We start from the raw sequence: 26,912 nt of genomic DNA on the forward strand, positions 1-26,912 counted from the left end.
GTATTTCACATACTCACAATTGTAAACCTATTTTCCCCCCACCCTGTAGAGAACTGAAGTTTTGATCAGTTAAAATTGGTGAAAATAAATAGCTTTCAACCAGTGCCTTCTTTGAACTTCTGGGAAATGTTTAATCCTTGAAAATTAAAATTATAACTGTTATCCTTTATTTAACTTAAGAAAAGACATACATACCACTAAAGCCATTTGCATTAGTTTCATAGAATGTAATTTTAGTTTACAATTAAAAAAAAACTTTAACATGAAAACAAAAAGATTCTTGCATTAATAATTTCTGTTTGGGAACTTCTCTGAATTTTTTGATACACGCTGACAACTGACTATATTTTACAGATTTTTAAAAAAATTTATTTGTCACCCTGGCTGGTATGGCTCAGTGGACTGAGCGCCAACCTGCAAACTAAAGGGTCACTGGTTCGATACCCAGTCAGGGCATGTGCCTGGGCTGCGGGCCAGGTCCCCAGTGGGGGGCATGTGAGAGGCAACCATATATTGATGTTTCTCTCTCTTCTCCCTCCTTTCCCCTCTCTCTAAAAATAAATAAATGAAATCTTTAAAAAAATTCATTTGTCTGAGAAAAGTTAGATATTTCATTTGTCTCTATCCTCATTTGTTGTATTGAAAATTATGTCATTTGTTGTATTGAAAATTATGTCAATGGTATCATACCACTATTAATGCACTGTTAAAAAAAAGAAAGGAGTTCACCCTTACTCCAACGAAGAACTCCTATTCTTGACTTTATGCCTGCATAGCTCCTATACTGCAGTAAGCTGTCCAGATACTCTGTTTTCTGACTATTTTCCACTTAGACGCGTATGCATTTCTCATGTTGCTGTATAGTCCTTTTTTACATTTAGCACACTTAACAGTGTCTTCTAATCATTTCTCCATTGCTGGGCATTTTGGTTGTTTCTGATTTTCCACTATTATGAATAACTCTGCAGGGACCATCTACATATAAAATGTTCCTTCTTTTTAGCATTCCCTGGGAAAATTTCCAGAAGTATTTGAAGAATTTCATGGATAGTATTAGTTGTGAGTTATATGGTTTTTATAAAACATGTGGACTATTACAGCTATAAGGGACGAGGAAAATTCTTTAATAATTCTTTAACTTCATGACCCAGCCATTCCACTTCTGGGAATATATTCGAAGAAACCTGAAACACTGATTGGAAAGAATACATGCACCTCTGTGTTCACTGCGGCATCATTCACTATAGCAGCGACCTGGAAGCAGCCCGCGTGCCCGTCAGCAGGCAAGCGGATAACACAGCTGTAGCACATTGCACAGGGGAACACTGCTCGGCTATACAAGAAAGGAAATCCCACCTTTGGTGACAACATGCATGGGCCCAGAGGGCATCATGCTAAGTGAAATAAGCCAGTCAGAGAAAGACAAATACTGTACGATTTCACTGATATGTGGAATCTGATGAACAAAATAAACATACAAAGTAGGAACAGACTCACAGATACAAAAACAGACTGACAGCTGTCAGAGGGGCGGGGGTAGGGGCGGGGTGAAAAAGGTGAAGGGGTTAAGCAAAAACAAAAACAAAAAACCTCATAGACACAGATACCAGTGTGGTGACTGCCAGAGGGAAAGGGGGTGGGGGGAGGGAGGAGAGGGTAAAGGGGGATAAACGGTGATGGAAGGAGACCTGATTTTGGGTGGTGAACACACAATACAGTATACACATGATGGATTCTAGAATGTACACTTGAAACCTATATAATTTTATCAACCAATGTCACCCCCAATAAAGTCAATAACATTTTCTTTAAATAATAATAATTCCTTAATGTTACTGATTAGGGCACAGAGGCCCTACAAGGAAAGTGAATTATCCAATGCAACACAGACAGCATCTGAGTCAGACTTAGTCTAACAGTCTCCTTTAAATGTTTAAAATCAATTCTGAAGAAATGATATGGTGCCTGAGGTTTGCTCTAAGCTATTTCAGCTTGTTTCTTTCCTTGCGGGGGGAGGGGGGACTGAAATATGATGGGCAGTGAGTTCATCATTTTTGAGACTGGGAGATAGGTCCATGGAGTCATGATATGATTCTGTGCTTTAGTTTTCTGTAATGAAAAGTTGAAATAACCCTGAAAACACGAAGGGGTGGAGATCTCAAAATAAGTGGTAAATCTATCAAACTTGCGACTTAAAAGCTGCATTGTAAGACCTGTGGCAGACTGTTTGTGAACTGAGTATATTTAATATCACTCAGCAGTGACTGCTGAGGTCTTTAAATGTTTTTTCATCATGACTATAATAAAAGATGCATGTTTCTCATTAGGTATGCTAAAACGATCCAAGCTCAGACGCTGAACAAACAACCCACTGAATTAATTAGCACTTGAAATATGAAAATTACATTTGGAGCAAATGTAATTACATTTGGAGCAAATGTAATTTTAAAGAATTAATTCTTTAAATTAAAAAAAGGCAGATTTTCCATTACACGTGGATGCACACATTTACGCATCAGCCTCAATATATTGCACGGTGATTATAATCATCTGCATAATTAATTCAAACAAAGATATGGCACTCAGAAGCAAAAGACCAGAGGTCAGCAGCTTATTGTGGAAAAACAAACCTTCCCAGTAAATCACATGGGCGACTTAAAAAAAAAAAAAGAATTACTGCCAAACAAACCTTCCTAACAAATCACATGAACTACTTAAAAAAAAAAAAAAAGAAAATAATTGAGTTCAAAGCATTCACTTGGTAAGTTATGCAGCCCCAGACACAGTTTACCTAGGGAGCTCCAGTCCCGAGTTAGGGGGTGGAACGTGCCGAAGAGCACAATGCAATGCTAACGTCAAGGGACTAGCAGGGAGTGACAAATGCTGCTTCGTAAATATCCAGTTTGAAGGCCACAAAAAGCAGTGAGAGAAGGAAAGAAAAAAAGGATTCTAAAGGCAATGCATAGTTTGAAGTGCTAATTTACAGGATGCACTATGACACCAGCAGTGTTTTTGGTGGGATTTTTGTTTGCCAATAAATGCTAGAAAATAAATTTAAATATCTATAATCCTGTCAATCATAATAGCTACTTCTAATATTTGGTTTATTTCTCTCTCGCTCTTTTGTTGTCGTTTTTTAATTTTTATTTTTTTTATTTTATTTTTTTTATAACTATGGTTTTCAAGTTACAGTTTTTTTTTTAATATTTTATTTATTTATTTTTAGGGAGGGAAGGGAGGGAGTGGGAGAGAGAAAGAGAGAGAGAGAGAGAGATCAATGTGCGGTTGCTGGGGGTTATGGCCTGCAACCCAGGAATGTACCCTGGCTGGGAATCGAACCTGGGACACTTTGGTTCCCAGCCCGCGCTCAATCCACTGAGCTACGCCAGTCAGGGCTTATTTTTATTTTTTTATTTTTTTAGAGCAAGGGGAAGGGAGGGAGAAAGAGAGGGAGAAAACATCAATGTGTGGTTGCCCCTTATGTGCCCCCTACTGGGGACCTGGCCTGCAACCTAGGCATGTGCCCTGGCTGGGAATCAAACCTGGGACCCTCTGGTTTGCAGGCTGGTACTCAATTCACTGAACCACACCAGCCAGAAAAGTCTTTTTGCTATATATATATATTAATATATGTTAATTTACTTTTTTCCTTTTGTAAATTTTGACGACTCCTTTTATCGCTCAACAATGTATCCTAAGTATTTTTCACCAAACAGGATTTTTACATAGTGTAGTATTCCATCCTATGGTCGTATCATAATTTATTTGACCAAACATCTCCACTAAATATTTAACATACCCCGGGGGGGGGGGTTTTGTTTGTTTTTTATAATTTTAAGTAACATGTTTGAAAAAAATTCTTGAATATAATTTGCTTATATCTTCAATTATTTTCTTGGACCAGATTCCTAGAAGTGGAATTTACTGGGTCAAAGGTCTGAACTCTTTAAACTCCTGATCAATACTGCATTCCAGAAAGGTTACACAATGCACATCTCCATCAACTATATTACTACTACTCTTCCCCATCTTTGTGATTCTGATCGGATGGGATCGGAAGATCAGGGGCCAACCACCAATGAGGAGCCTTGGCCCCCAACAAAACAAGAGTAAAACCTTTCCCCTTCAGAAACAAAGGGCTGATCACAAATACGAACACCCGAAAGGTGAGAACCAGCGCGCTCTGCCTGTCCCAGCCCCAGCAGACCAGCAGCGGTTCCCCTGAACTCGCCGGCCGTTCTCGTACCCCCAGGAATGTGTGGAAACACGGTTTCCCCTGCCGGTTTCCCCTGCCGGAACATCTCCAACCCACCACCCACTCACCAGCCTGCCTGCCTTTTTCCTTCAGGGGTTTTCCAGTGACCCTCAGTCTAACTTAAACATTCTCCCACTCTGCTTCGACAACAGCCCGCATTACCTCTATTTCAGAACTCATTTCATACATGGGAATATAACTAATGGTCTGTCCCTCACGCTAGACAGGGAGTTCCTCCAGGGCAAGAACTGTGTCTTCACTCCCTGCAGTACTCTCAGCAGCTACCGAAGTACCTGGGATACAATCCGCACGGAAGAAAAACTTCTTAAATGAATTATCATTGGCAAAGCAAAGCGTCTAGGGCAGGGGTTCGAGAACTTTTTCTGTCTGTAAAGGACCAGACAGCAAAAATTTCTGGCTTTGGAAGCCACGTGGCCTCAGTCACAAATACTCAACTCTGCTTTGTAGCACAAAAGTAGTCATAGACAATATGTAAATGAATGGACGTGGCCATGTTCCAGTAAAACTTTATTGTCTCAACCAGGTGGCAGGCCAGGTTTGGGATGTGGATCATAGTTCGCCAATCCCTGGTTTAGAGGAAGAAACTGTAAATTTTAGAAAAGGAAGAAAAAAGCCCTGACTGGTATGGCTCAGTGGATTGAGTGATGGCCTGAGAACCAAAGGGTCGCCGGCTCAATTCCCAGTCAGGGCACATGCCAGGGTTGTGGGCCGGGTCACCTTGTAGGGGGTGTGAGAGAAGCAACCACACATTGATGTTTCTCTCTTTCTCTCCCCCTCTCTCTAAAAATAAACACATACAATGTTTAAAACAAAAAAAAAAAGGAAGGGAAAAAGATAATGATGAAAAGATCGTAAGAGATTTAAATGTTTAAACCTGTGTAAAATTTAGGCTTTACTTATACAACTCAATTATCATCACTCCGTACTCTCAAATTCCTTTTCTCTGTGACTTGGTCTGCAATGCAGAGCGAAGGGAAGAAGGGAAACAACTGAAACAGGCAGGAGAGGGCGCACCCCAACGAGAGCTGCACACAGGTGTTAGTTAGGCCTTAGCCATAGGCATAAAAGGATCAGCAGGATGAGAAGTGGAGATGGGCTCAACCTGGAAGGAATTTGATGGGACTTTTACATCTGTGCAATCATTCTGAATAGACTAAGTATTGGTAAACCTGGGGGAGACACACAGAACATTACGAAAACAGGCTAAAGATATGCAGAGTCAACAGCTCAGAATTATGCATCAAAACAATGCATGTGCTTGCCTGCACCGATCCAGGAAAAGGAGGCAAAAATGACATCATGCAATGAGAGAATGGCCATTCAGGTTCAAAAGCAAGTCCCTTCTAATTGCTGATGCTTCCTGCCTCTGACTCCACGTGTCAGCCTTCCCCTCCCCAAAGCCGCAGCCTCCCCCGCTCCCTCCAGCGTTCTGGCTGCTTTGCCTGCAGCAGCAGCAGCAGAAAAGGGCCCGGAGAGCCAGCCTGCGTGGACCGCGTGAACCTGTCTTCTCTGGAACGTGCACAGTCCGCCTGAGAAGTGAGTACACTTCATCAGAGCCTTACTTTTCATCGTCCCCTCCTCTTCCTCATCCTCGGCGTTGATCACCATGGTGCCCAGCTGTGACGCCAGCGTGTCATCGTGCTCAATCATGGTATTAGCCCCATCGCCCATGGTGCTGGCCACGCGGACAGTGCCCATCTCGTCACCCGCTGCTCGGACCATCGTGCCAGAATCCAGTTCGTCCTCCTCCTGTAAAAGGGCAAAATCTCAGACTGGGGCTGATCTGATCAGAAGCGAGTGTTCTGAACTGCTATTACTCATCTTGGGGCAAGTATTTCTGGATTTGACATTTATTCAGGTTCTAAGCCCACTTGGTAGAACTGAGAGCACTCTTATTCATCCAAAGAACGTAAATTCACCCATGTGAGAGCAGCACACCTCACCCTAAAGGACCTTCTCCCTCTCCCCTTCTCAATGGAGCTTTGCGACACAGACCTAAGGAGCTGAGACGCACGCCCTTGGACTCTCAGGGTTGTCAAGGAGTCTGGCAGTGTCAAATCTACATATTTAGTACGAACCCTAGACTCCCCAAAAGGACACGGAAAAACCAAGTCTCAGGCCTGAGCATTCTCTTTCCCAAATAACAAATTACATTGAATGAAAACTAAAAATTGCAAGTGTCTCAGGAAGCGTCATGGGAAGAGCAAGCGAGGACGGGACAGTCACGCAAGAGGAGTCTCCAGCTCCCGGCTGATCCAACCTCCACGCGTCCGGCCTGGCTTGGCAACCGTGAAATAAGAAACGTTCTCGCCTGAGGCCCACGGCCAGGCCTGCCACTCACCGAGTTCTCTTCATCGTCCTGGTCCGCCTCCCGCTGCTGGGCTTCCTGGCGTTTCAGCTTCACGTCCATGGCCTCGTTAATTAAGTCCCGCAGTATCGGCACTCCTTTGGCGCTCTTCACAAATGGGTGCTGAAACAAGAAAGGGGGCGACGCTGGCTGGGACAGTGTATGGGCGACGGTGCCAAACAGTGCCTGGCACACTGTAGCTACTTGATAATAGCTGTCGAGTCAGCCAATGAATTTCATCTTTCTCATTGGTCTCTGGACAACGGCTAAACCACACTCACTTTACAAGAGGGCAGATGCACATTCTGGCTTTGCCCGCCTTGTCTGGCCTGGCTGGCACTGCCTCCCCCTCTTTCTCTGCCAAATCTAGAGATTCTCAACAGGGTGCAGCCACCCCGGGGAGGAAGTTGTACAGTGTTGGGAGCTTGTAGTGACAATGTTGGGAGAACACGAACAGCACGGGAAGAGAGGCAGGGACGCCACACTCGGGCACAACAATAAGCTCGAGCACATTCCGCACATCTTTTAATGTCTCAGAACACACGCGCCTTCTGATAAATAATGCTGGAAACTTTTCCAAGAGATAAGCAAACGGTCTCGTAATCTGGGAGGTGAGTCTGGAGTAGGGGCTTAAAGGGAATAAATCATTTTTATTTATTCACTCAGTTTAGAAATCACTGAGTAATTTACTCACCCTGCTTATTCTTTCTATTCAATGTGCTACAGTGTTTCCAACTATGTATTTAGGTAAAAATGAATTCAATGTAAAGGTGAAGTTACTGCAGAAGTACCACAAACATTGTAATAGATGTAGGCTCAAATATTCAATCAGCAAACACTGGAAACATAGGAATATTGCTGGGTTTCATTTATAAAAATGAAGTTTTTAAATATTGATAGCACTTTACAGTTGTTTGAAGCACAATGTAAGAAATCTATGCTGTGAAAGTTACATATAGAAATTCTTCACGGGGGTTGGGGGGCGGTTGCTTATAGCCTTCCAAACTCATTCTGATACTGTCCCCAGTGTTTCTCTTTGTAATCCATTCTCTGTTCCCCACGACCTATTGAAGGCTGTGGTCTCCAGGTTCTTTGTAAATACTCTATGGATTGCAAACATACCTCACCGGGGGGGCAGGGTCACAATGCAGCAGATGTCTTTTCCATGAGACTTTATCAACACCCCAGGCAGGCAGGAAAAGAATTTTGCCACTACACTTGGAAATAAGACCCAGTTGTTTGCAAGAATATCGTATTTCCTGTTCCCTCTACTTAGAAAACCTATAAAATCATTTCCCTCCTTCATCATATACAAAAAGTCTGGGCTGCTATTACTTAGTATTAGTTTTATGCAAGTGTCCGCCCTTCATATTCCCACATTTCGTGAATGGAATGGTTTCTGTCCTCTTTACTGCTCTTAAATCTAAATTCCTTCATGATGACAGGTACAGGTCTCTACTTCATTATGTCTGTAAGTTGAGTAAAGCTGAAGCATTTCTATATTGACAAATATATTATTTCATTATAAATTATTATCTTTACATGTCTCTGTTGTACCACAGACATTATACTGATTCTTTTAAAATTACGGACACTAATAGATTTATCACCTATGAGTTTCAGTCCAGGAGAGTAATGAGTGTTAAAAAATACATGCATATATATGGCAAAGTCTGTCTGGAAACAGTCCAGCCATTGTTAACATCACAGGAATGGTTTGTGTGACCTCAATGTAACCTGGCAACCAAGGAGAGTGGACTGGGATGCGCATGTGTGAACACTGACAACTTCACTGTACTAGTCAGTGGGGGTGGCAGACGCTGTAGAGTGAGCACGTGTACTGTGTGGCCATCGCATTGAGAATAACTAAGCGAGTAGAACAACAAATCTGCATCAAATTTTGCGTTAAGCTTGAACATTCCTCTGCGGAATCTATATGTATGATTCAGAAGGCCACAGCTATGGGCAAATGGTGATTGGCAGCTGCATCACGACAACGTGCCCAATTCATGTACTACGTCTCATGCAGTTTTTCTGTGAAACACCAAATCACCCAGGTGTCTCAGCCCCCTGTAGCCCAGATTTGGTGCCCTCTGACTTCTGGCCTTTCCCAAAACTAAGACCACCTTTGAAAGGAAGAGATTTCAGACTGCTGAAGAGATTCAGAAAACTATAACAGGGCAGCTGATGGAGACTGGGAGAACTGTGTGAGATTAGGGGAACTGGTCCCAAGGTGCCTACTTTGAAGGGGACCAAGGTGTCACTATCCTATGTACAATGTTTTCTGTAGCTTGTATCTTCTTCAATAAATGTCTCTATTTTCCATATTACATGGTTGGATACCTTCTGGACAGACCTCATATATATGGGGTCCGATATGGTTGAAAACCATTGGCCTAGCCCAATAACAGGGAGTATTTGCCAAATCCATATCATACTATCTTTAATACATGTAAATTATTATTCAAAGTTATACATCACTTAACATTCATAACATGTGAGACACTTTATCTCCATTTTATAAATAAAAGAACTAACATAACACAGAAATTATATTACTTGCCTAAGGTCATGAAGCTACTAAATAGGGAGCCCAGATTCGAACCTGGGCCGTCTGAACTCCAGAATCCAAGCTCCTAACCACTAAGCACGCTGCCTGCCAAATGCCACCCATCCTTCAAGGTCCAGGCAACCTCCTGCAGGAAAGCCCTCCTAGTGTCTCCAATCCAAAGCACCTCCTTCCAGCCGGAGCTATAACACCACCTACCACCCATCTCCGTTCTTTGCCAGAACTGGGTAGATCTGATGGCACTCCTGCCTTGGAATCAAAAAGACCTAGGTTCCAATCTCAGCGCCGCTGTTTACCTGCTGAGTGTCCACAGAAGAGCTAACCTGTGTAAGCTTCCACGTCTCACCTATGACAAGGAAATGATCCCACCCCTCCCAGGGTCTGTGTCATCATTTAATGACTCAACACGTGAAAAGCACCCAGCACCCAGCACCCAGCAGGCACTCACAAACTGTCAGCCCCCACCGCTAACCCAGAGAGCCCTCTATTTTCTGGTCACATTGTCTCCTTCAGTGACTTAACACTCTTTTCTAAGTCTTCCCTACTTAGATCCAAGGCTCCCGAGAGGCGGTAAGGTTCGCGCTTCTTTACCGTGTGCAGCAGGTGGGTTAGCGGACTCTCACCTGCAGGAGCTGCGTGGCCGTGGCTCTCTGCTCGGGGCTCTTCACGAGACACTGCTTCACGAAGTCCATGAAGCCATCTGACCACAGCTCCGGCTTCCGGAATGTGGGGGGAGGGTTGGTGGGAATCATGAAGATCGCCTGGTGAAAACAAACAAAAAAAAGGTTTGGTAAAATAAAAGTGATGCTCCAATAAAAATGGAACTAGAAATACATTTGAAGTTCGATAATATAATTTTTCTCTTATCCGCTGAAGAGCCCACCCAAATTCCAACAAAAGTCTAAGTCTTCACAGTAAGACGTACGACTCTCCCTCCCCTCCCTTCCCTCGCCTTCTCCCACATACGTGTTCCTGTCCCCCAAACCTCACAAAACCCACCAAGCTTTTGATTTTTCTTAACCACAGGACACTGCCTTTCAAAGTGAATAGACAAGACCTAAGAGCACCATATCCTGAAGATAAAACCTCAGCCCCAGAGTTGTCACTTTTCCCTCCCCCCAGAGGCTCCCGCCACCCCTGGATGTAAGCAGTGACTCCAAGGAGACCGTGAACCCAGAAGTCCCCGAAGTTACAAGCGATTCATTAACTTCCAAGCAAACCAATTCAACATACTTGAGAAAATAAAAATGGCCTACTACACTGCAATTAGTTAAAAACATAAAAGAAAACTATTACATATTGAGTTTTCAATAAAAGAGCCACAATTTTTTTTAAAAAAGCTATTTGCAATTAAGCTATATTCAGCTTAAATTACTGTTTTTCAATCTAAAAATATAACCAGTAAATCATCCCACCTTCCCCACTTCTGCCCCCCCCCCCCACCGCCCGCCACAAAGAGAGGAGCTTACCTTTAGGTCCATGGATACTTTTTAAATAAACTGTTAAGCCTTTCAATACGACAAGTAATTAACCAGCAAAGGGAAGGAGCTGGGTTGGGAGGTAGGAAAACCATAAAGCCCCTGAGGAAGGGTCGACGGTGAGGGGTCAATGGTGAGGGGTCCTGGGGGTGGGCAAGGCCTGGAAACCCCTTATGGCGCTTCAGTGGAGAGTGTACCTACAGGCCCCTAACACTCCAGAAGCAGACAGAGGTGCGAGAGTACAGAACCTTCAGCTGAAGAGGGTCTGGGGAGCTACCAACCAGTCCTTGAATATTTGAACCCCTGTGAGGGCCAGGCAGGAAAAGGACAACACATGAACCAGCCTGGGTGTTAGCGACATGAGTTCAAAAGAGCAGTCTGCTGTCCTCTGAATACCACTGTAAGTCAAACATTAGAGAAAACACCGCAGTAAGTGACAACCGATACTCGGCAAACGGAACTGCGGAGACTGAACAGGAGGGAAGCCCTTGCCCCATGTAAAGGAGGGGACCGCTGCTCGGCTCCAGTGGATACTGTTATGTTAAAACGTGAGCACGCAAACTGAAAAATCAGACGCTGTACAGGTCACACCAAGCATTCTGTGGCCCACAGCCTGCCTAGGGCTGGTGGTACACAGCTTCCAGAACGAAGAGGAGTAACTCTTACCTGAATTAATTAGAGGCTACAGCTGGCAGAAGTGTCTCAGCTGGAGTCCAGACTGACACTTAGCCATGATATACAATTAATTCATTTATCACTTGGCACCTAACCAAGTATGTCATGTAACTAACTTTCCGGCGATGACAGTAACTAACCAGCCCACGTTTCCCGTCCGTGTCCTTACCCTCATCGGGTGGATGTCGGCGTAGGGGGGCTTGCCTTCAGCCATTTCTATGGCAGTGATCCCCAGCGACCAGATGTCTGCCACGCAGTTGTACCCGATCTCCTGAATCACTTCGGGGGCCATCCAGAACGGTGTCCCTATGACCGTGTTCCGCTTGGCCATGGTGTCCTGAAACAGGAAGGAGAGAGATGAACACTAAGCATTGAAACTGTTAAGAAAAAGAGGCTTTTCCAACAATAAGACATGTCTTCTACTTGAAATACATATAAAAACCATACTCCAGGAATGACCAAGTAAGTCCCAAAAGAAATTCAAATGACCTAGAGACATAAAAGAGTCTCACATAAAAAATAATAATCAATCAAACACTAAAATAAGATGGACAGAAATTAAAAAGATTACTAATAACTAGTGTTGCCAATATACCAGTATTATACTGTTATTCAAGTATAAACCAGTACAACTTTTAGTGGGCGATTTGGCACAATTTATTAAATTTAAATGTCCATATCCTTTGATCCAAATTTATTTCTAGACCTGTATCTTCCGTGTAGGCACCCCAAGATACACAGAGGGGGCAAAGGGTGTTTACAGTTGGGAGTACGTGAAGCCCAGAGTTTATTCCTGTATTTTTGTTCACTATCAGATAATCTTTTCTCTGAACAACTGCACAGCCGCTCTGGCCCCACTCCGCACACGCAAGTTTTGCAGACATAGTTGTAACAGGTGGGGAGAGGGAAGAAAAAGGAAATAACCCAAAGGACCATCTAAAGTTAAAAACAATAAATACCCATACAATGAAATGCCACATTTAAAAAAAAAAGAGATAAATACATTTTTCTGGCATGGAAGAATCATACAAGGTATATTGTGAAGCAAAAAAATTAGGCCGTGAAATTATATATAATATAACCTGTTTTTATAAAAGAAAAGTAATGGAGCAACAACCAATAATAATAAATATTGTTGTTATATGGATAGCAAAAAAACAAAAAGCTCAAATAACGTACACCAAACTACTGCCCTGGCTGGTGTGGACTGAGTGCTGGCCTGTGACCCAAAGGGTCACCAGTTCCCCTGTCAGGACACATACCTGGTTGTGGGCCAGGTCCCCAGCAGGGGGCGTACAAGAGGCAACTACAAATGGATGTTTCTCTCCCTCTCTACTTCCCTTCCCCTCTGTCTAAAAATAAAAAATAAAATCTTAAAAAAAATACATCGAACTATTAACAATTATAGGCAGAAGTTACAATCACTAAAGACTTCTTTCCATCCCATATCCTTCTGTAACACTCTATGGTTTACATGAGCATGTATTACATGTGCAAATGGGAAATTTAAAAAAAGAAAATTATATATGCATATATGTAAATGCACACATATGTACACATATAATTTAAAATATATTTTACATAGTACATACATATATTTTTATGTAATATGCGCACACACACACAAAGTCCTAGTTTAGGGAGTCAAGAGGAATAAACAGATAAAGTACACATGGGCAATTGACTACCTGCATGCTTCCCCAGAGTGGCAAGCCCTAATGAAAGACAGCCTTCCTAGAATTCCTGTATTTTAGGAAAAGAAGGATTTTAAACAACTAAATATGCAAAAGAACTTCCTGTCATCTTCACCCATCTTCCTTCGGAAGCGCCCGTGGCTCACGGTAGGTTCTGTGAGTCAGGAGCGAAGGACAGGTGATACTGTTAAATCGATCTCACTGTGGCAGTCCTATGTAAAAAAATTAACACAGGAACTATCTTACTGCTTAGTCATTTCCTTTGCTCTGAAACTCGAAATCTGCAGGGGTATTTTCTAACGGTGGTAGTCAAAGTTGTTTTCAAGCATTATAACTAGAAACAGGCATTTGGATAACTAGAAATTCTTTGAAAATTAAAAGTGATGAGTAGATACTAAACCAACTAGGTCAACGTAAAATACTAAGTCCAGAAACAGACTAACATGTTCCAGGCAGACTTCAAATTTCAAAAATAATACCAGCTTTAAAAAAGCAAACAGACAAAACGTATCTATATAATCTACCACCCCAGAAAACTGTTGAAGCTATAACTTTGTTGCAACTGTTAGTATACACCTCTCCAGACTGTTTTTATTTTTTCTACATGTATTCCATATACACTTACATATTGTACAAAATCAGATAATTAATGGTAGACTTCCTGTTTTGAAAACTTTTTGTTGCTACGCACCGGTGAGGCAGAAGGCGCACCAAGAGGCTGCATCCTGGCACCACACAAGGACAGTGTTTTCAGTGACTGCCAACTGCTGCCCGCATGTTCAATGAGAAGACACTATGTCTTATTCAAGGAAAGCAGTTTGGATTTAATTTTTCTTCCTTTTAGAAATATAACCATGGGACCCAATATAATTTAAACTTCTACTCTGTCATTTCTTCTTTTAGAGTTTATTTTTTTTATCAAAGTTAACCAAACTTAAACTAGGGGACCTGAACCCTAGGAAAGAATCTAAAATAACCTACTAGCTCTTTGGTAAGCTATTGGTTATCTTCTATGATTTTTCTTTTTTTTCCCACTAATAAAATTACATCAAATGTTATATTTTAAAAACAAATAAATAAAACAAATTCCTTCTCAGGACACCGCTGAAAGCTACCAGTACAAGGTAACACTCATACTTACCGTTAGTTGCCCAGCTACCCCAAAATCTGCAAGTTTTGCATGTCCTTCTGTATTTAGCAAAATATTTCCAGCCTTGATATCTCGGTGTATTTTTCTCATAAAATGAAGGTATTCCAGTCCCTTAAGCGTTGATTGTAATATCGTAGCTATTTCATCTTCTGTTAACTGAAAAAAAAAAAAATGAGAAATCAAAATTCTGTCAGTGCACATCAGCATATTTGAAAGAGGAAAAAAGAAATCGACCCAAACTCCCTTCCCAGAATATAAACACAAGATCTCATTCAACCTGTAAATGGCATCTGACAACTTGTAATAGCATCACTCCACAGACCACTCCCGAAGTTACGTCCCTGGCCCAGATCTCTCCCCAAACACGACACTCAGGTATCTGCCTACGCAACGTCTCCAATGAATACCTAACAAGTTATCAAAAGCACAGTACATCCAACTCAAATTCTTTATTTCTGCCACCACCCTACCCTCTTCTTACCACACACCCTGCTCTATTCTTCCCTGTCTCCTCTCTTTCAGTAAAAAAAAAGGCAATTTCATTGTTCCAGTTGCTCCAGCCAAAAATCTTGAGGTCATCCTTGGTTTTTCTGTGTCTTCAAAATATATCTAAATATATCCTCTGCAATCACCCTGGTCCAAGCTACTATCATGTCCTGCCTGAACTAGTCTAACAATTTCCTAACTGGTCTCGTTGCTTCTGCCCTTGACCTTCTACAATGTACTTTCCTCACAGAAGCCATAACAAACCTTTCAGAATGTAAGCCAGATCTGCTCAAAACCCCTAAGGCTTCCTAGGCCACCCCAAGTTAAAAGGCAGCCCGGTCTTCTCCAAGGTCTCCCACGGCCTGGCCCCCAGCCACCCGCACCCTCTACCACTTCCCGCCTTGCTCGTTCCATCTCAGCTCTGCAGGCTTCCTCGGTGTTCCTCGAACACTCCAAGCACACTTCGTCTGCGCCTTTTCACCTGCTGTTCTTTCTCCCTATGGTGCTCGTCACCCAGATCTCTGTGTGACTTGCTCCCTTACCTCACTGTTTCTGTCCAAATGTCACCTCGTCAGAAAATCAGCGGCCCTCCCTGGCTCCCTCCACTCCTACGTCATTCTCTCTATTCCTTTAGCCTATCTAATTGGTCAAAGCAGCATCACCACCACCTGACCTATTACACATTATGTGCATACCCATTTATGTGATGTCTTCCCTATTGGAAACATACGCCACATTTACAAATGCCCTTCATCTGCTTACTACTGAATCCCTAGCACCAAGAAAGCCAGCTGACACGAAGCAGGGTCCTGAAAAAATACCTGCTGAATGATGAGGAACACATAAAAGAACGCTGGAGACAGACACGGAATACCCGACCAGTCCCAGCCCTAAACACGCTCCATCCACAGGCTCTCGCTCAGCTGCCCTCATGACTGACAACTCACGTTCGGGAGGGAGGGCACTGTGGCGCCAAATACATGTGATTTGGAAGCAGAAAGGCCCAGCTTTCGCTCCGGGCTCTACTTTCCAGCCGTGTGACTTAACCCAGTTATCCAACTTCTCTTGGTCTCAGTTTCTCAAACTACAGAATAAAAGTATCTCCTGTCTTCAAGAGTGCCATGCAAATGAAAGGATACAAGGCATGTGAGAATGCACACGGTTTAAGAACTACTACACCATCAACCAATCAACAAATTTTTAAGAAGCATGTATTATGAACCGGGTACTATGCTTAAAAATAGCTAACAATGATGAAGCCTTTAATCTACACTAGGCAGTATTTCTGTAATACTTTTCTCCTTTAATGTTTCTCCTTTAATCCTTATAATAATCAAATGAGGTACATGTATATAATTACCATCACCATTTTATAGATGATGAAGCTGAAGCCCAAATTAAGTAATCTGTGCCAAAGGTTACAGAGCTTTCACTGAAGTCCCAGCAGACACTAGCGGCAGGGCACCGAACAAGAGTTTGGGGTCCCTTCTGTGACCAGAGGGGACAAAGCTCGCCACTGCTTCCCGGCTCTTTATTATAAACAGCTGGGCCCAAAGAAACCTATGTGAGCCCCAAGTAACAGCTCTTAATTTTGTAGTACCCACACTTGAAAAAGAAAAAAAATAACAAGCAAAATTAATTTTGATAATACATTTTACTTAATCATATTTATCCAAAGTATTATCATTTCAAAATAAGTTCAATATGAAATTATTTAATATTTTTTTACACTCTTTTTTTTTGGAATAATTCTTCAAAGTCTGGTGTTTTACACTTACGGCATATCTCAGTTCACACAAGCCACATTTCAAGTCCTCAGTAACTGTACGTGGCTAGGGACGGCCATGCAATCCCTGTACAGCAAACAGTCTTTCACAGAAAGGGCTCTCTGATTGACAGGCTATAGAGAAAGTGAATCTGTGAACACTGGGAGTGGGAGAAGAAAGCTCAATCCAAATTTAAACATTTAAATTTCCTGTTTAACCAAGACTGGATAGTCATTTTTTTCCTAATACAAAAAGAAGGGAAGCATGTAAATATCACAGGACTGGGCTGTCAAAACTGCCACTTTTAAGAGACATCAAGGAGCACACGTGGGGTGGGGGGGGCCCACGGAAAGGGGAAAGCTGACGGCAGGAGAGCACGCACCGGCACAGGCCGCGGGAAGAGGGTGGGTGGCATGAGAGACTGGCGCGGTGGCATCGCTCTAGAAGGTAAACTTACTGTCTTATTTCGTAATCGAATGATGTCGGACACAGAACCGGCCCCACAGTACTCCATCACAATCCACAAGTCTGTGTTCTTAAAATAGCTGCCGTAGTATTTGACCACATGTGGGCTAGAGAGAGAGAGACAATACAAATTAGTGGGAAAGGCTTCACACCCCTCCATTAATTGGTGCTGTTAAATACCTGAAGATGTCTCCGCTCAAAAGATCACGTAGTCATATTTATGGTTAAAATGCACACCCTCCTGATAAGAATGTAAACTAGCATAATTTTTCTGCAGGGCACTATATAATAAAAGTGGGAAAAAATGTATGGGTGCTTTAACCTGGCATTTCTAAGTGCACAATTCATCCTAAAAAGTATAGATATTCAAAAAGAAATGATCACTATCATAGTAGTATTTATAAAAATGAAAATTTAGATGCCATCTAAATGTCCAACATTAGGGCCCCAGCCAGGGTGGCTCAATAGATTGAGCGTTGTCCTGCAAACTGAAAAAGGTGGCCGGTTGCTGGTTCGATTCCCTGTCAGGGCACATGCCTGGGTTGTGGGCCAGGTCCCCAGTTGGGGTGTGTGAGAGGCAACCTATGGACGTTTCTCTCCCTCCCTTCCTCCCTTACTTCCCCCTCCATAAAAAAGTAAATAAAATATTTGAATGTCTAACATTAGGAAGTTTAGTTAAAAAGTAATGATCTATCCATATAATAAAATAGCCACGATTCCATGGAAAATGTTACCAAATACTGATAGCGGAAGACATCCTATTCATACACACACACGAAATGGAGATTACACAATAGTGGAACTCCAAAAAGAAATATGGAAGGGTATGTATACCAAGAAGTATTTAACAATGATTATTTCTCCAAAGGGAGAAGTAATTTTACTTTTTTCTTTTTATTTGCATTTTTCCAAAAGTCACATGTACTTTGGGGGAAAAAAAAACCACTACAATGTATTATAAAGAAAAAATCAGGGGTTTCAAGCCTGAAGAGAAATACCAAATGAGGAAATTCAAAGCCAGACATCACATTAAAAGGAAATAATTTGCCATCCAAGAGCCACCAGCTTTAACTGGCTACATTTATTACCAGGGCTAAACAATGTTACATAATCACTAAAGATGTTAAAATCCACTCAGCTTTATTAACTCTCAGAATTTCAGGTCCCTGTATCCTTGGGAAACACGCCAGTGACAAGGACAACAGGAATAAAACCACGCAAGTGGCTATTAATGAAGACACGGATGAATGAATCTCTTAAGGTGCATTATCGCCACCCTCGCTCCCTCTTCCATAAATCCCCGTGGTACTGCAGCGTCTGCGAGGTAATACTGTCAGGTACTTCCTGTCGGAACACGTCCTGTCCACCTTGCATTTTCAGCTGGATTTTCCTGTCCATTTAGATGCCTGGCCCGTCCAATCAGCCTACTCCCCAAGGATGAGAACTCAGCCCTGTATTTCTGGATATTTCTTACAGCACTTAGCACAGAGTAGGATCTTCAAAATATCTCTTCTTAACGAATTACAGACATCAGTGTACCCTGTTTGGAACATAACTCTTGCAGAGCTGCTCAAAAGTGGCAAAAAAAAAAAAACCCACAATAAAAATAGACTATTAAAAAAAAGTGGTGAAGTCCCAATCTGCCAACTGGAAAAAGCTCCTGTAATGCATCTGACAGAGGAGAAAAAGCAACACTGCTCACTTACTCTGGTCAAGCCAATGAAGAAATACGAGGTTTTTAAAAAAATCTCATATTGAGTAACCACCAAAGTTTAGAACATAAGAGGGAGGGAGAAGAGAGACGACTGTATTCACGAGTCTGTGAGACATAAGGGCTCCTCGGAGAATCTCCACCTGCCCTAATGTTGAAGGGTTATGTGTTTAAAAAAGAAAATAGGTACCAAGTTCATCTGCTGACCAAAAAGGCCGCAGAACAATGAATGCAACCTCAAGTGCAGGCCCGTCTCACTCTCCTTCAACTCCCCGGAGCCGGCGTCGCCCTAAGTGCGTGTTTCTCTCAAGTCTCAACGGCACTGAGGAAGTCTGCTCCGTCGCTGTGACCGCCCCTGTTGTCACGGAGTGTCGGAGCAGAAACCACGTGCTTTTCTGCGGTCGCCTGTTGGCCTGACTTCCTGCTACGGCATTTGACAAATCTTAGTTCCTCAAAAATAAAATACTTAGCTACTCTTGGCTTGAATAAGTTCTTAAAAATTAACAGTAACACAGAAATACTAACAATAATACAAAAACAAGTCCTCTCTTTTTACAGATCTATCTGTATATTCTAAGGTTTCTAAAGCTTAAAGCGTTTGAATGATCTCTTCTTAGTTGCCGCTGTAGAAATGTTTTCTCAATAGGAAGTAAAAGATTATTAAAAAAAAAAAAAACAACTAGCATCATCTTCTCCCTCTTTGCCTCTTCTTCCTAGTTTTAAAAAGGGCTTACTGAAAAAACAAAACAAAACAAAACAAAAACCTATGCAGGAATAGAAACTATAAAAGATAAACTACTAAAACACAAAGTTTTTCATACTTTTCTGAAAAAAACATGCATAGTGATTCCATTAAACTTTCCCTTCTGCCAAACATCTAAGTAAATGCAACTCTAGGCATCAAACTCTATTTAAATAATCACAGCAAATTCAAAAGCATGTTCTCGCCAAAGTAACACCACATGCCTTTACCTGTCGCACTGCTGCATTATGGAGATTTCTTTGATTATCTCCTGCAGGTCTGACTCCACGGGAACTTGCTTAATGGCCACAATCTGACCGGTCTCTTTATGAATAGCTTTGTAGACGCTGCCATAGGACCTATAATTGAGAGAACATTTATAAAGTCAGAGCAAGCCAAGAGATAAAGCTGGTAAAACACAGACAACTTACAGCTCTAATTCATATGCCTAAGTGCTAATACATACATACTTAGTTACATTTGCAAAACTGAGATAGCGAAAGCACTTAGGGAGGAAGCATTGGCATCAAGAGAACTGCCACAAAACGGCATCTTAAAAACTTGACATTTAAATTGTGCTAAGTGTATCAGTATAAAATAATTATTATAGTAGCCACTATTGCATGCCTGATGTCTGCCAGAAACTGTGCACCATCTCAGCTCATCCTTGCAAAAAACAATGAAGGGGGGGTTATTATCCCTATTTCACAGGTAAATCTGGAAAGGCTCAGAGATCACATGACTTGACCAAGGTCACATAAGTGATAAATAAGTGGTCAGTCCAGAATTTGGGTCCAGTTGTGACTGGACACAAGTCTATGCTCGCTCCACACCTAGCCTGAGTCATAAAAGTAGATGTCTTTGTTTACTTGCATCCACTCTAATACCGAGAAAGAAGTCTTTCATTCCTTGCTCCTCTTACTTGCAATGAAATTTAAAACACTATGGAAACAAATTAAATATCTCAGCCTCTTTAAAGGCTAGTATCAGGTGAACAGAGCACATACATATTTTTTGCCTTCTACTCTATCGTAAAGAGTTTATTACCAAATAAACAAAAAGCATATGTACCCATTCCATTTGGAGGCTACGAGAGTATCAGATTTAGAATCTAAAGACCTGGGATTTTAGTTCTACCACCACATTTACAGACGTAGTATTAACCCTATTGTGCCTCCATTTTCCCATCTGTAAAATGACAACACAAACTACTTTACGAGACGATTGTGGTGGTCAAATGACATGCCATCATCATCTTGGCCAGACTGTATCTTCATTGAAATCCTGGTGGCTGTCAGTGAAATAATGAGTACACTGTCTTTCATGGTTCCCAAATACACCTGTTTCTTCCTATTGTCTTGGTGAGCAAAAATCAGAACAACAGTGCAACCTAATATATCCAAATAGCTGAGTGCTCTGAGCTGCCAAAATCGTACTTACAAATAATTTCAAGGTGTTTTTAAAAATCTATGTGGAGCACATAATCCCACTCCTTCAAAATCCCATACATTGGCAAAACTAGTATCATGATCCTTAAATGTCATATAAAACCTTTTTTTTTTTTTTTTTGCAAGAGTAAAGTAACCATTGATCACATGGAGAAGACCCTACTTCCTTGCTAAGATAACCCTCTGATTTGTCAGGGCGGTGGGCCCTGGTCCCAGGGGATACAGCACGGTGGTCCAAGCCAGCCACAGTAATCCTATTTCTATCAGCAAGTGACCCAGCTCTGGCCAACGAAATTTAAGGGGAATTCTGCTGACGGGTTTCTGGGAAAGACTTTCTTCCCAGGTGAAAGAGAAGCACACGAGAAGGCCCCTTTTTACTTGTCACTTCCTTTCCCATTTTGGTTTCTGAGATGAGAGGCATGAGGCCTGAAACTGATGCGGTCATGTTGCGACTACGAGAATTACACAAATGCTAAACTGTTACCCAGCCACTGAACCGTTCGGGAATCCTTCACCCTCAGGTTTATTATTACTTAGTTGTTAAATGTCCTCCTTGGTTAGCCACTGTTAGGTGGGTATTCTGTCACTTTCATCCAACGTTATTCTGGATACACTAATTCCCATATGTGTGAAAAGGCCTTTATTTCACTTTCATTCTGGAAGGAGTTTTGGTGGGTATAGAATTCTTCTTCGACAACAGCTTTGCCTCAGCGTTTTCACTGCGGTTTTCCAGCTATCACCAGAGCCTCACATCTCATAGGTGAGCTCACTTTCTGCAGCTTTAAAGATTTCCTCTTTACCCTTAACATTCTCTGATTTTACCATAATTTAACCAGGAGCTGATTTATCTGGCACTGCGGACACTTCTTCAACCTGAAGGCACGTGTCTTTCTTCAAGTCTGGAGAATCCTCAGCATCATCTCTTTCCTTCCTCTTTGTCTCTTCTAATATGTCCTTCTAGAACTCCCCTGGGACCTGTACCGGACCTCCTCAATCCGTGCTTCTTCCTGGTGTCTAACACTGTATTTCTCTGGGCTATCTTTTGTGATCGGTCTCAGTTCTATCTTTCAGTTCACAAGTTCTCTTTTCGGCTTCTCTAGTTTGCTGTTTCTCCAATTTACTAGGCCTTTAGAATTTCAATAATTGTGGTTTTCATTGTCAAGATTCCCAACTTTTAATTATTCATGGGGCTGTTCATGTTCATGGTCTTGTGTTCTGTTAAGAATGTCATGTCCTCCTTTTATCTTTTTGAAAATCATCAACAAACGTGTTGAATCCCATGCCAGATTGCTCCACTATTTCCACTTCTTTGTCAGGATCTCAGGACAGTGGATTCTCTTCCTGGTACACATTTCCTTTTACCTTGAATGATTTTCCTCTGCACGGTGCTCACCGTCACGAGGACTCCAGGGCATCAGGATGGTTTCAGAGGTCCCTCCGCCCAGTCGTCCAGGCTGTCCAACTCAAACCAGATCTTGTTTCAGGAGTTCGGGGGCCGTGCCCCCTCAAGAGATCACACCTGAATGCAGTCAGGTCCAGTTCCTATTGTCAGACCAGTATCTCTCCTTGTTCCCCAGGCCACCGGCAAATGGTATTGTACTATCCAGTGGCGATCGGACGCATTTATTTAAGCTTCAGCTCACAGATGCAGAGCCTTGCCCCAGCCCACAACTTCATGTAGGAAGCCCACCTGCCATCTCCTGATGAGGACAGGCATGCTTTAACCCCCCTCTTACTATTACAGATATCTTTTCCATCACTGGTACACACCTGGCTATGTGTCCTAATATTTAAAAAATAATTTTCACTCATTCTTATATATTCAAAATGGAAAGGAGAGGTCTCGGCATACACTCACTCAGCAACACTGCCCAGAACAACCCCATGCTTCCCTACACTGTCTCGGTAGCAAAGAAAACTCTGATAGCTCACTGGAGCAATTAAAATTCAGAACTCTACACACTGCACTTACGGGAAGCCAAAGAGGGTTTAGAAGGCTTTAGCAATCATGCTCACTGACAGGCAAGTCTCTTTTTAAGACCTGATTCTCTGTAACAAAAACTAAGTGGCTCAATGAATTTTAACTGGCAAAGAAAGTCAGGAAGTAGGTGTTTCCCATAAGCCCTACAAGGCAAGGATCAACGTAGAAAACCAGAAATATTTGAGGGCAAATTAACCAGATACAAATCTTCACATTTCCACGCATTGGCCATGCAACCACAGGCACGATGTTATCATCCTGTGATAAAAACCTAAAGGAGCCAGTGTGTAGACTGTTATATGAAATAGAAGGCAAAAGGCACGAGGCTCTAATTCAAAACACTCCCCACGTGCGGCCCAGGCATTCTGGTCTGGAGCTTTGGCCCTGCTGTCCCAGGGACCCACACAGCTTCCTTAAAGAGCAGGCGGACTGCAGCCTCCGACCCAACACCCAACACCATCCTTTAGCCGTAGCTCCTCCCACACAGACGGAGGAGCCAGTGAGAGTTCCTGATCCATTCATTTTCCGGAACAGTTTCAGGAGGGCGTGGCAGTTTGCACCGAGAAAGTGTGGTCAAATCTTCCTTCAGGGTTTTGCTAGTTAAAAGAGGCTTGCTGAGGTCCCTTCAGCCATGACGACAAAAATCCAAGTATTCGCGCTGTCCTTTAAAAACACACCATGGGAAGACAGACTTGAAGCATCATTTGTTTTCTCCCTGGTAATATTTTCATAGGGAAGTTTCCATAGATGAGGATATCCATAGATCTAAAACAAAATTTTAAAAAATCATAATTAGCTTAGTCTTTCCTTACAATATATTCCTGGTATGTTCTGTTTGTAGTTTTCTTTTGACATTCCCCAAACCCAATCAAGCCAAACAGAGCTCCCTTCAACACCTAAACATGCTTAACGACTGGAGATTTAACTTCGTTGGACATGAGAAGGCCTGAAAAATGCTGCAGTCGATACAGTTAAAGATAAAGTCATAGTCGCCACTTACTGAGCACTTACTATGTGACAAGCACTGCACTAAGTAACTAGTACCTGACATAGCCCTATGAGGGAGATAGTCATGTCCCCGTTCTATGGCTGAGGCTTGTGAGGCTTCAAAATACTAAGCAGTGTGCTCAGGCTCACTCATGTATTATGACTAATACACAGCAGAGCGAGCAAGGGTCTTAACACGGGTCTGCCTAACGTCAGGGTCTACACCCTTACTACTGCCACGCACTTTTATTAAAAAGCGAGAGAACAAGTCAGTTACATGGTCGGTTATGCCTTGTCTTATCCTTATCTTGTTCGAACCCGTGAGCATTGTTAGGTGCAGGGCCTCTGACTCACTTCTCCGAGGAAGAGAGCAGGGACGCCGAGCGAAAGCTCTATGTGGCGGGCAGGAGATGAGGTGGAGAGGACTGTCGCCACCCCGTACCTTCACACGCTGCCGAGACAGCTGCAGCCTTCAGAGTCATCTTGCACTTGTCTTCGCGCAGCGCAGATGGTGTCCTCTTTCACTTCCCTCCTCGGCTGGATTTCTCGTGCGACTCCAGAGACTATGTTTTCAACTCACAAAAAGGTGATGACTAATTTTTTCCCACACATGGAGATAATCCATGAAAAAAACCTACTCCATATCAGCCAGGAGGGGGCTTAACATTATTACTGATCTATATTAGGCATAAATGACACTAACCCCCCCAGATAATTTAATGACACATATAAGATCTGGTTTTAACAAGCGCACAGTAATTAGACAACAGACATTTGAAATCTGAACATACAGTAAATAGACATTTTTTAAAGTTAGTATTTCAGGTCTTCCCTTGAACCAGTCCTCCCTAAAGACTGAAAACACACACACACACACACACACTTATTTGCTCATATATACAAACTATTTCTGAAGGATTCATAAAACACTGTTATACTGGTTGCATCTGGATGGCTGAGACAGAAGGGGCAGACTTTTCCACTGTACGAACTTTTATGCTGTCCAAATTTTGAATATGAACTACCTACTCAAAAATTAACAACAATGAACACTTAAGAAGGGTATCCTTAGTATTTTAAATGTCCCGGTAACTAGAGGAGAATAAATAAACACACAAGAATGAAAATGTACAAAAATTATGACATAAGCTTTATGTAGCATGAAAGTCAATAATGGCCACTAGCTATTACTAAGTATCGCTTCTCTGGTATATTACAAACTCATTCACAAAGCTGTGTTTCAAGAAGTCCGCCAGTTCCCAACCTGGGGTTTTGGATCTCTTAGGAAACTATAAAACTAGTGGTAGTCCTTGATTTATTTATTATATTTCACAAGGTTGCACTAGCTAAAATGCTGAATTACATTTCTTAAGGGGATAAACGATTGCATATCAATCAGAAGCTATGAGCTACAAATGAAAATGTCTAATAAAAATTTTTAATGAAGTATCAACTAATTAGTGCCATCCGTTAAACAGATAAAAATCATGCTAATCATGGATTCTACAAGAGTGAAAAAAAGAAAAAGACGTCCTTGGTGTTGAAAAGACCAGGAATCACTGAACCCGCCCTACAGCAGCGACTGGGGAGAAGAGGGAAGAGCATTCCACGCTGTAAAGTCACCTCCCACCCCACCCAGGGCAGGGCCAGGGCGCTTCACTCCCTTTTCTTCCCCTTGGCTTTGCGAGAGCTCGCCACAGGAGGGGTCTGGTGTTGGGGGAAGAAAATGACGGCGGCCTCCTGGCCCGCCCCTATTTCTGTACACTCACCCTTCTCCAAGTTTCTCTAAGACGTCAAACACTTCTTCTGGCTGTTTAGTTAGACTATCTTCATCCAACTTCTTCAGCTGCCTGTGAATGAAGAAATAGAAACACAAAATACATTTTACATGCTAGCAACTAGAACACGAAATACAGTGTTTATTTTAAAAGTAGCGTCTTAGGACTGTCTCTATGGAGTCTTCCCTAGTGCACAACAACAAAGGTTAACTGAGAGAATTTTAAGGGAGGGTGGAGGGCGGTATACCACGGTCCCTCTGGTGAGCAAAATTAGGACCAGATGGTGGAGAGCTACTGCAAGGCTAACTCCAGTCCAACGAGTGTTCGAGTTTTTTAACAATGAAGGTGGTTCCAAAGTGGCTTAGCCGGCCTTAAGGAGTCCCTAGGTCCTCATCACTAGACTTTAAACAGAAAATAAATTGTCACGTGACTGAAATGCTAGTGGAGTGGATTCAAGCATTAGACGTAACCGTCAGAAGTCATTTAAATCTTAAGACTCCGTGAATTAAAATGGTCTAACTCGCTCTTCAGAAAAGAAGACCCTGGGTCTCCCTTAGCCAGTTGTTGATAATTTTTTTGAAACAGAGATTCTACAGGTATCACAGGAGTGGGAAATGGAAAATACACGCTTGGACGTGACCAAAAGTGAAAGATAGCCAGGCAGCGGAGGGTTTTGATTCCTATCACGACGACTCTCTCCTGAGTAGCCATGCACCTCTGCCTCGCCCCCCCAAATCAAATACATGTGGTTGCTACAACTTCCAGGTAATTCAGATTTTTCTGACCACACTAGACAATGGTAATAAACACGGGAGGTTATAAATTAACAATATTTTTAAAACCCTGAGACCTCCGAAAATTATGAGTGGGCTTACTGAAGGAGTTTGCAAAGGAATATGTGTGTGTGTGTGTGTCTTCTACACAGTGACTTCCTGAACCTACAAAAGACAACAAAGAAAAGAGAGCTCAGGAAATGGTGAAATACGGAGTAGTCACACTGGTGATTTCTTTGTACAGAAAAAGGTTTAAACTAGCTGAACAATACCAATTTTGACAAGGAAAAAAAAAACCCTGAAATTTAAAACACACACACAAATGTGTAACTTCCTAGAGAAAACAATAAAACCAGAAGACAACAACAACAAAACTCTAAACAGTGTCAACAAACACTGATCGCAAAGGGACAACCTTCTAGAACTTTCTAAATACCCAAGACTATGTACTCGAGAAATGCAGTTTTGCTCCAAGTCAGTAATTGCCGGAACTTGAAAAATTAACGTAACAAATGACCGCGCTGACCTTTGAAAACTCAATAGGTCCTAAAAATTAAATGCCAGTGACATCACCAAAAACTCCCAG

At 42.2% G+C, this 26,912-nt stretch overlaps 1 protein-coding gene across 1 annotated transcript in view; it reads right to left on the bottom strand.

Annotated features, from left to right (window-relative positions):
- Positions 1–26,912, bottom strand: part of STK4 (serine/threonine kinase 4) — an 85,558-nt gene that overhangs the window by 54,706 nt on the left and 3,940 nt on the right. Inside the window, exons 2-9 of the mRNA XM_045832922.1 lie at positions 25,545–25,625; positions 19,590–19,718; positions 16,899–17,013; positions 14,181–14,345; positions 11,515–11,682; positions 9,816–9,953; positions 6,618–6,746; positions 5,839–6,025 (exon numbers count right to left, since the gene is read on the bottom strand). Coding sequence (XP_045688878.1) covers positions 5,839–6,025; positions 6,618–6,746; positions 9,816–9,953; positions 11,515–11,682; positions 14,181–14,345; positions 16,899–17,013; positions 19,590–19,718; positions 25,545–25,625 — 1,112 coding nt within the window. The remainder of the gene's footprint in view (positions 1–5,838; positions 6,026–6,617; positions 6,747–9,815; positions 9,954–11,514; positions 11,683–14,180; positions 14,346–16,898; positions 17,014–19,589; positions 19,719–25,544; positions 25,626–26,912) is intronic.

This window comes from Phyllostomus hastatus, unplaced genomic scaffold (assembly GCF_019186645.2).
Source record: "Phyllostomus hastatus isolate PE091 unplaced genomic scaffold, TTU_PhHast_1.1 phas_contig_17, whole genome shotgun sequence".
In the NCBI taxonomy this organism is placed as follows: Eukaryota; Metazoa; Chordata; class Mammalia; order Chiroptera; family Phyllostomidae; genus Phyllostomus; species Phyllostomus hastatus.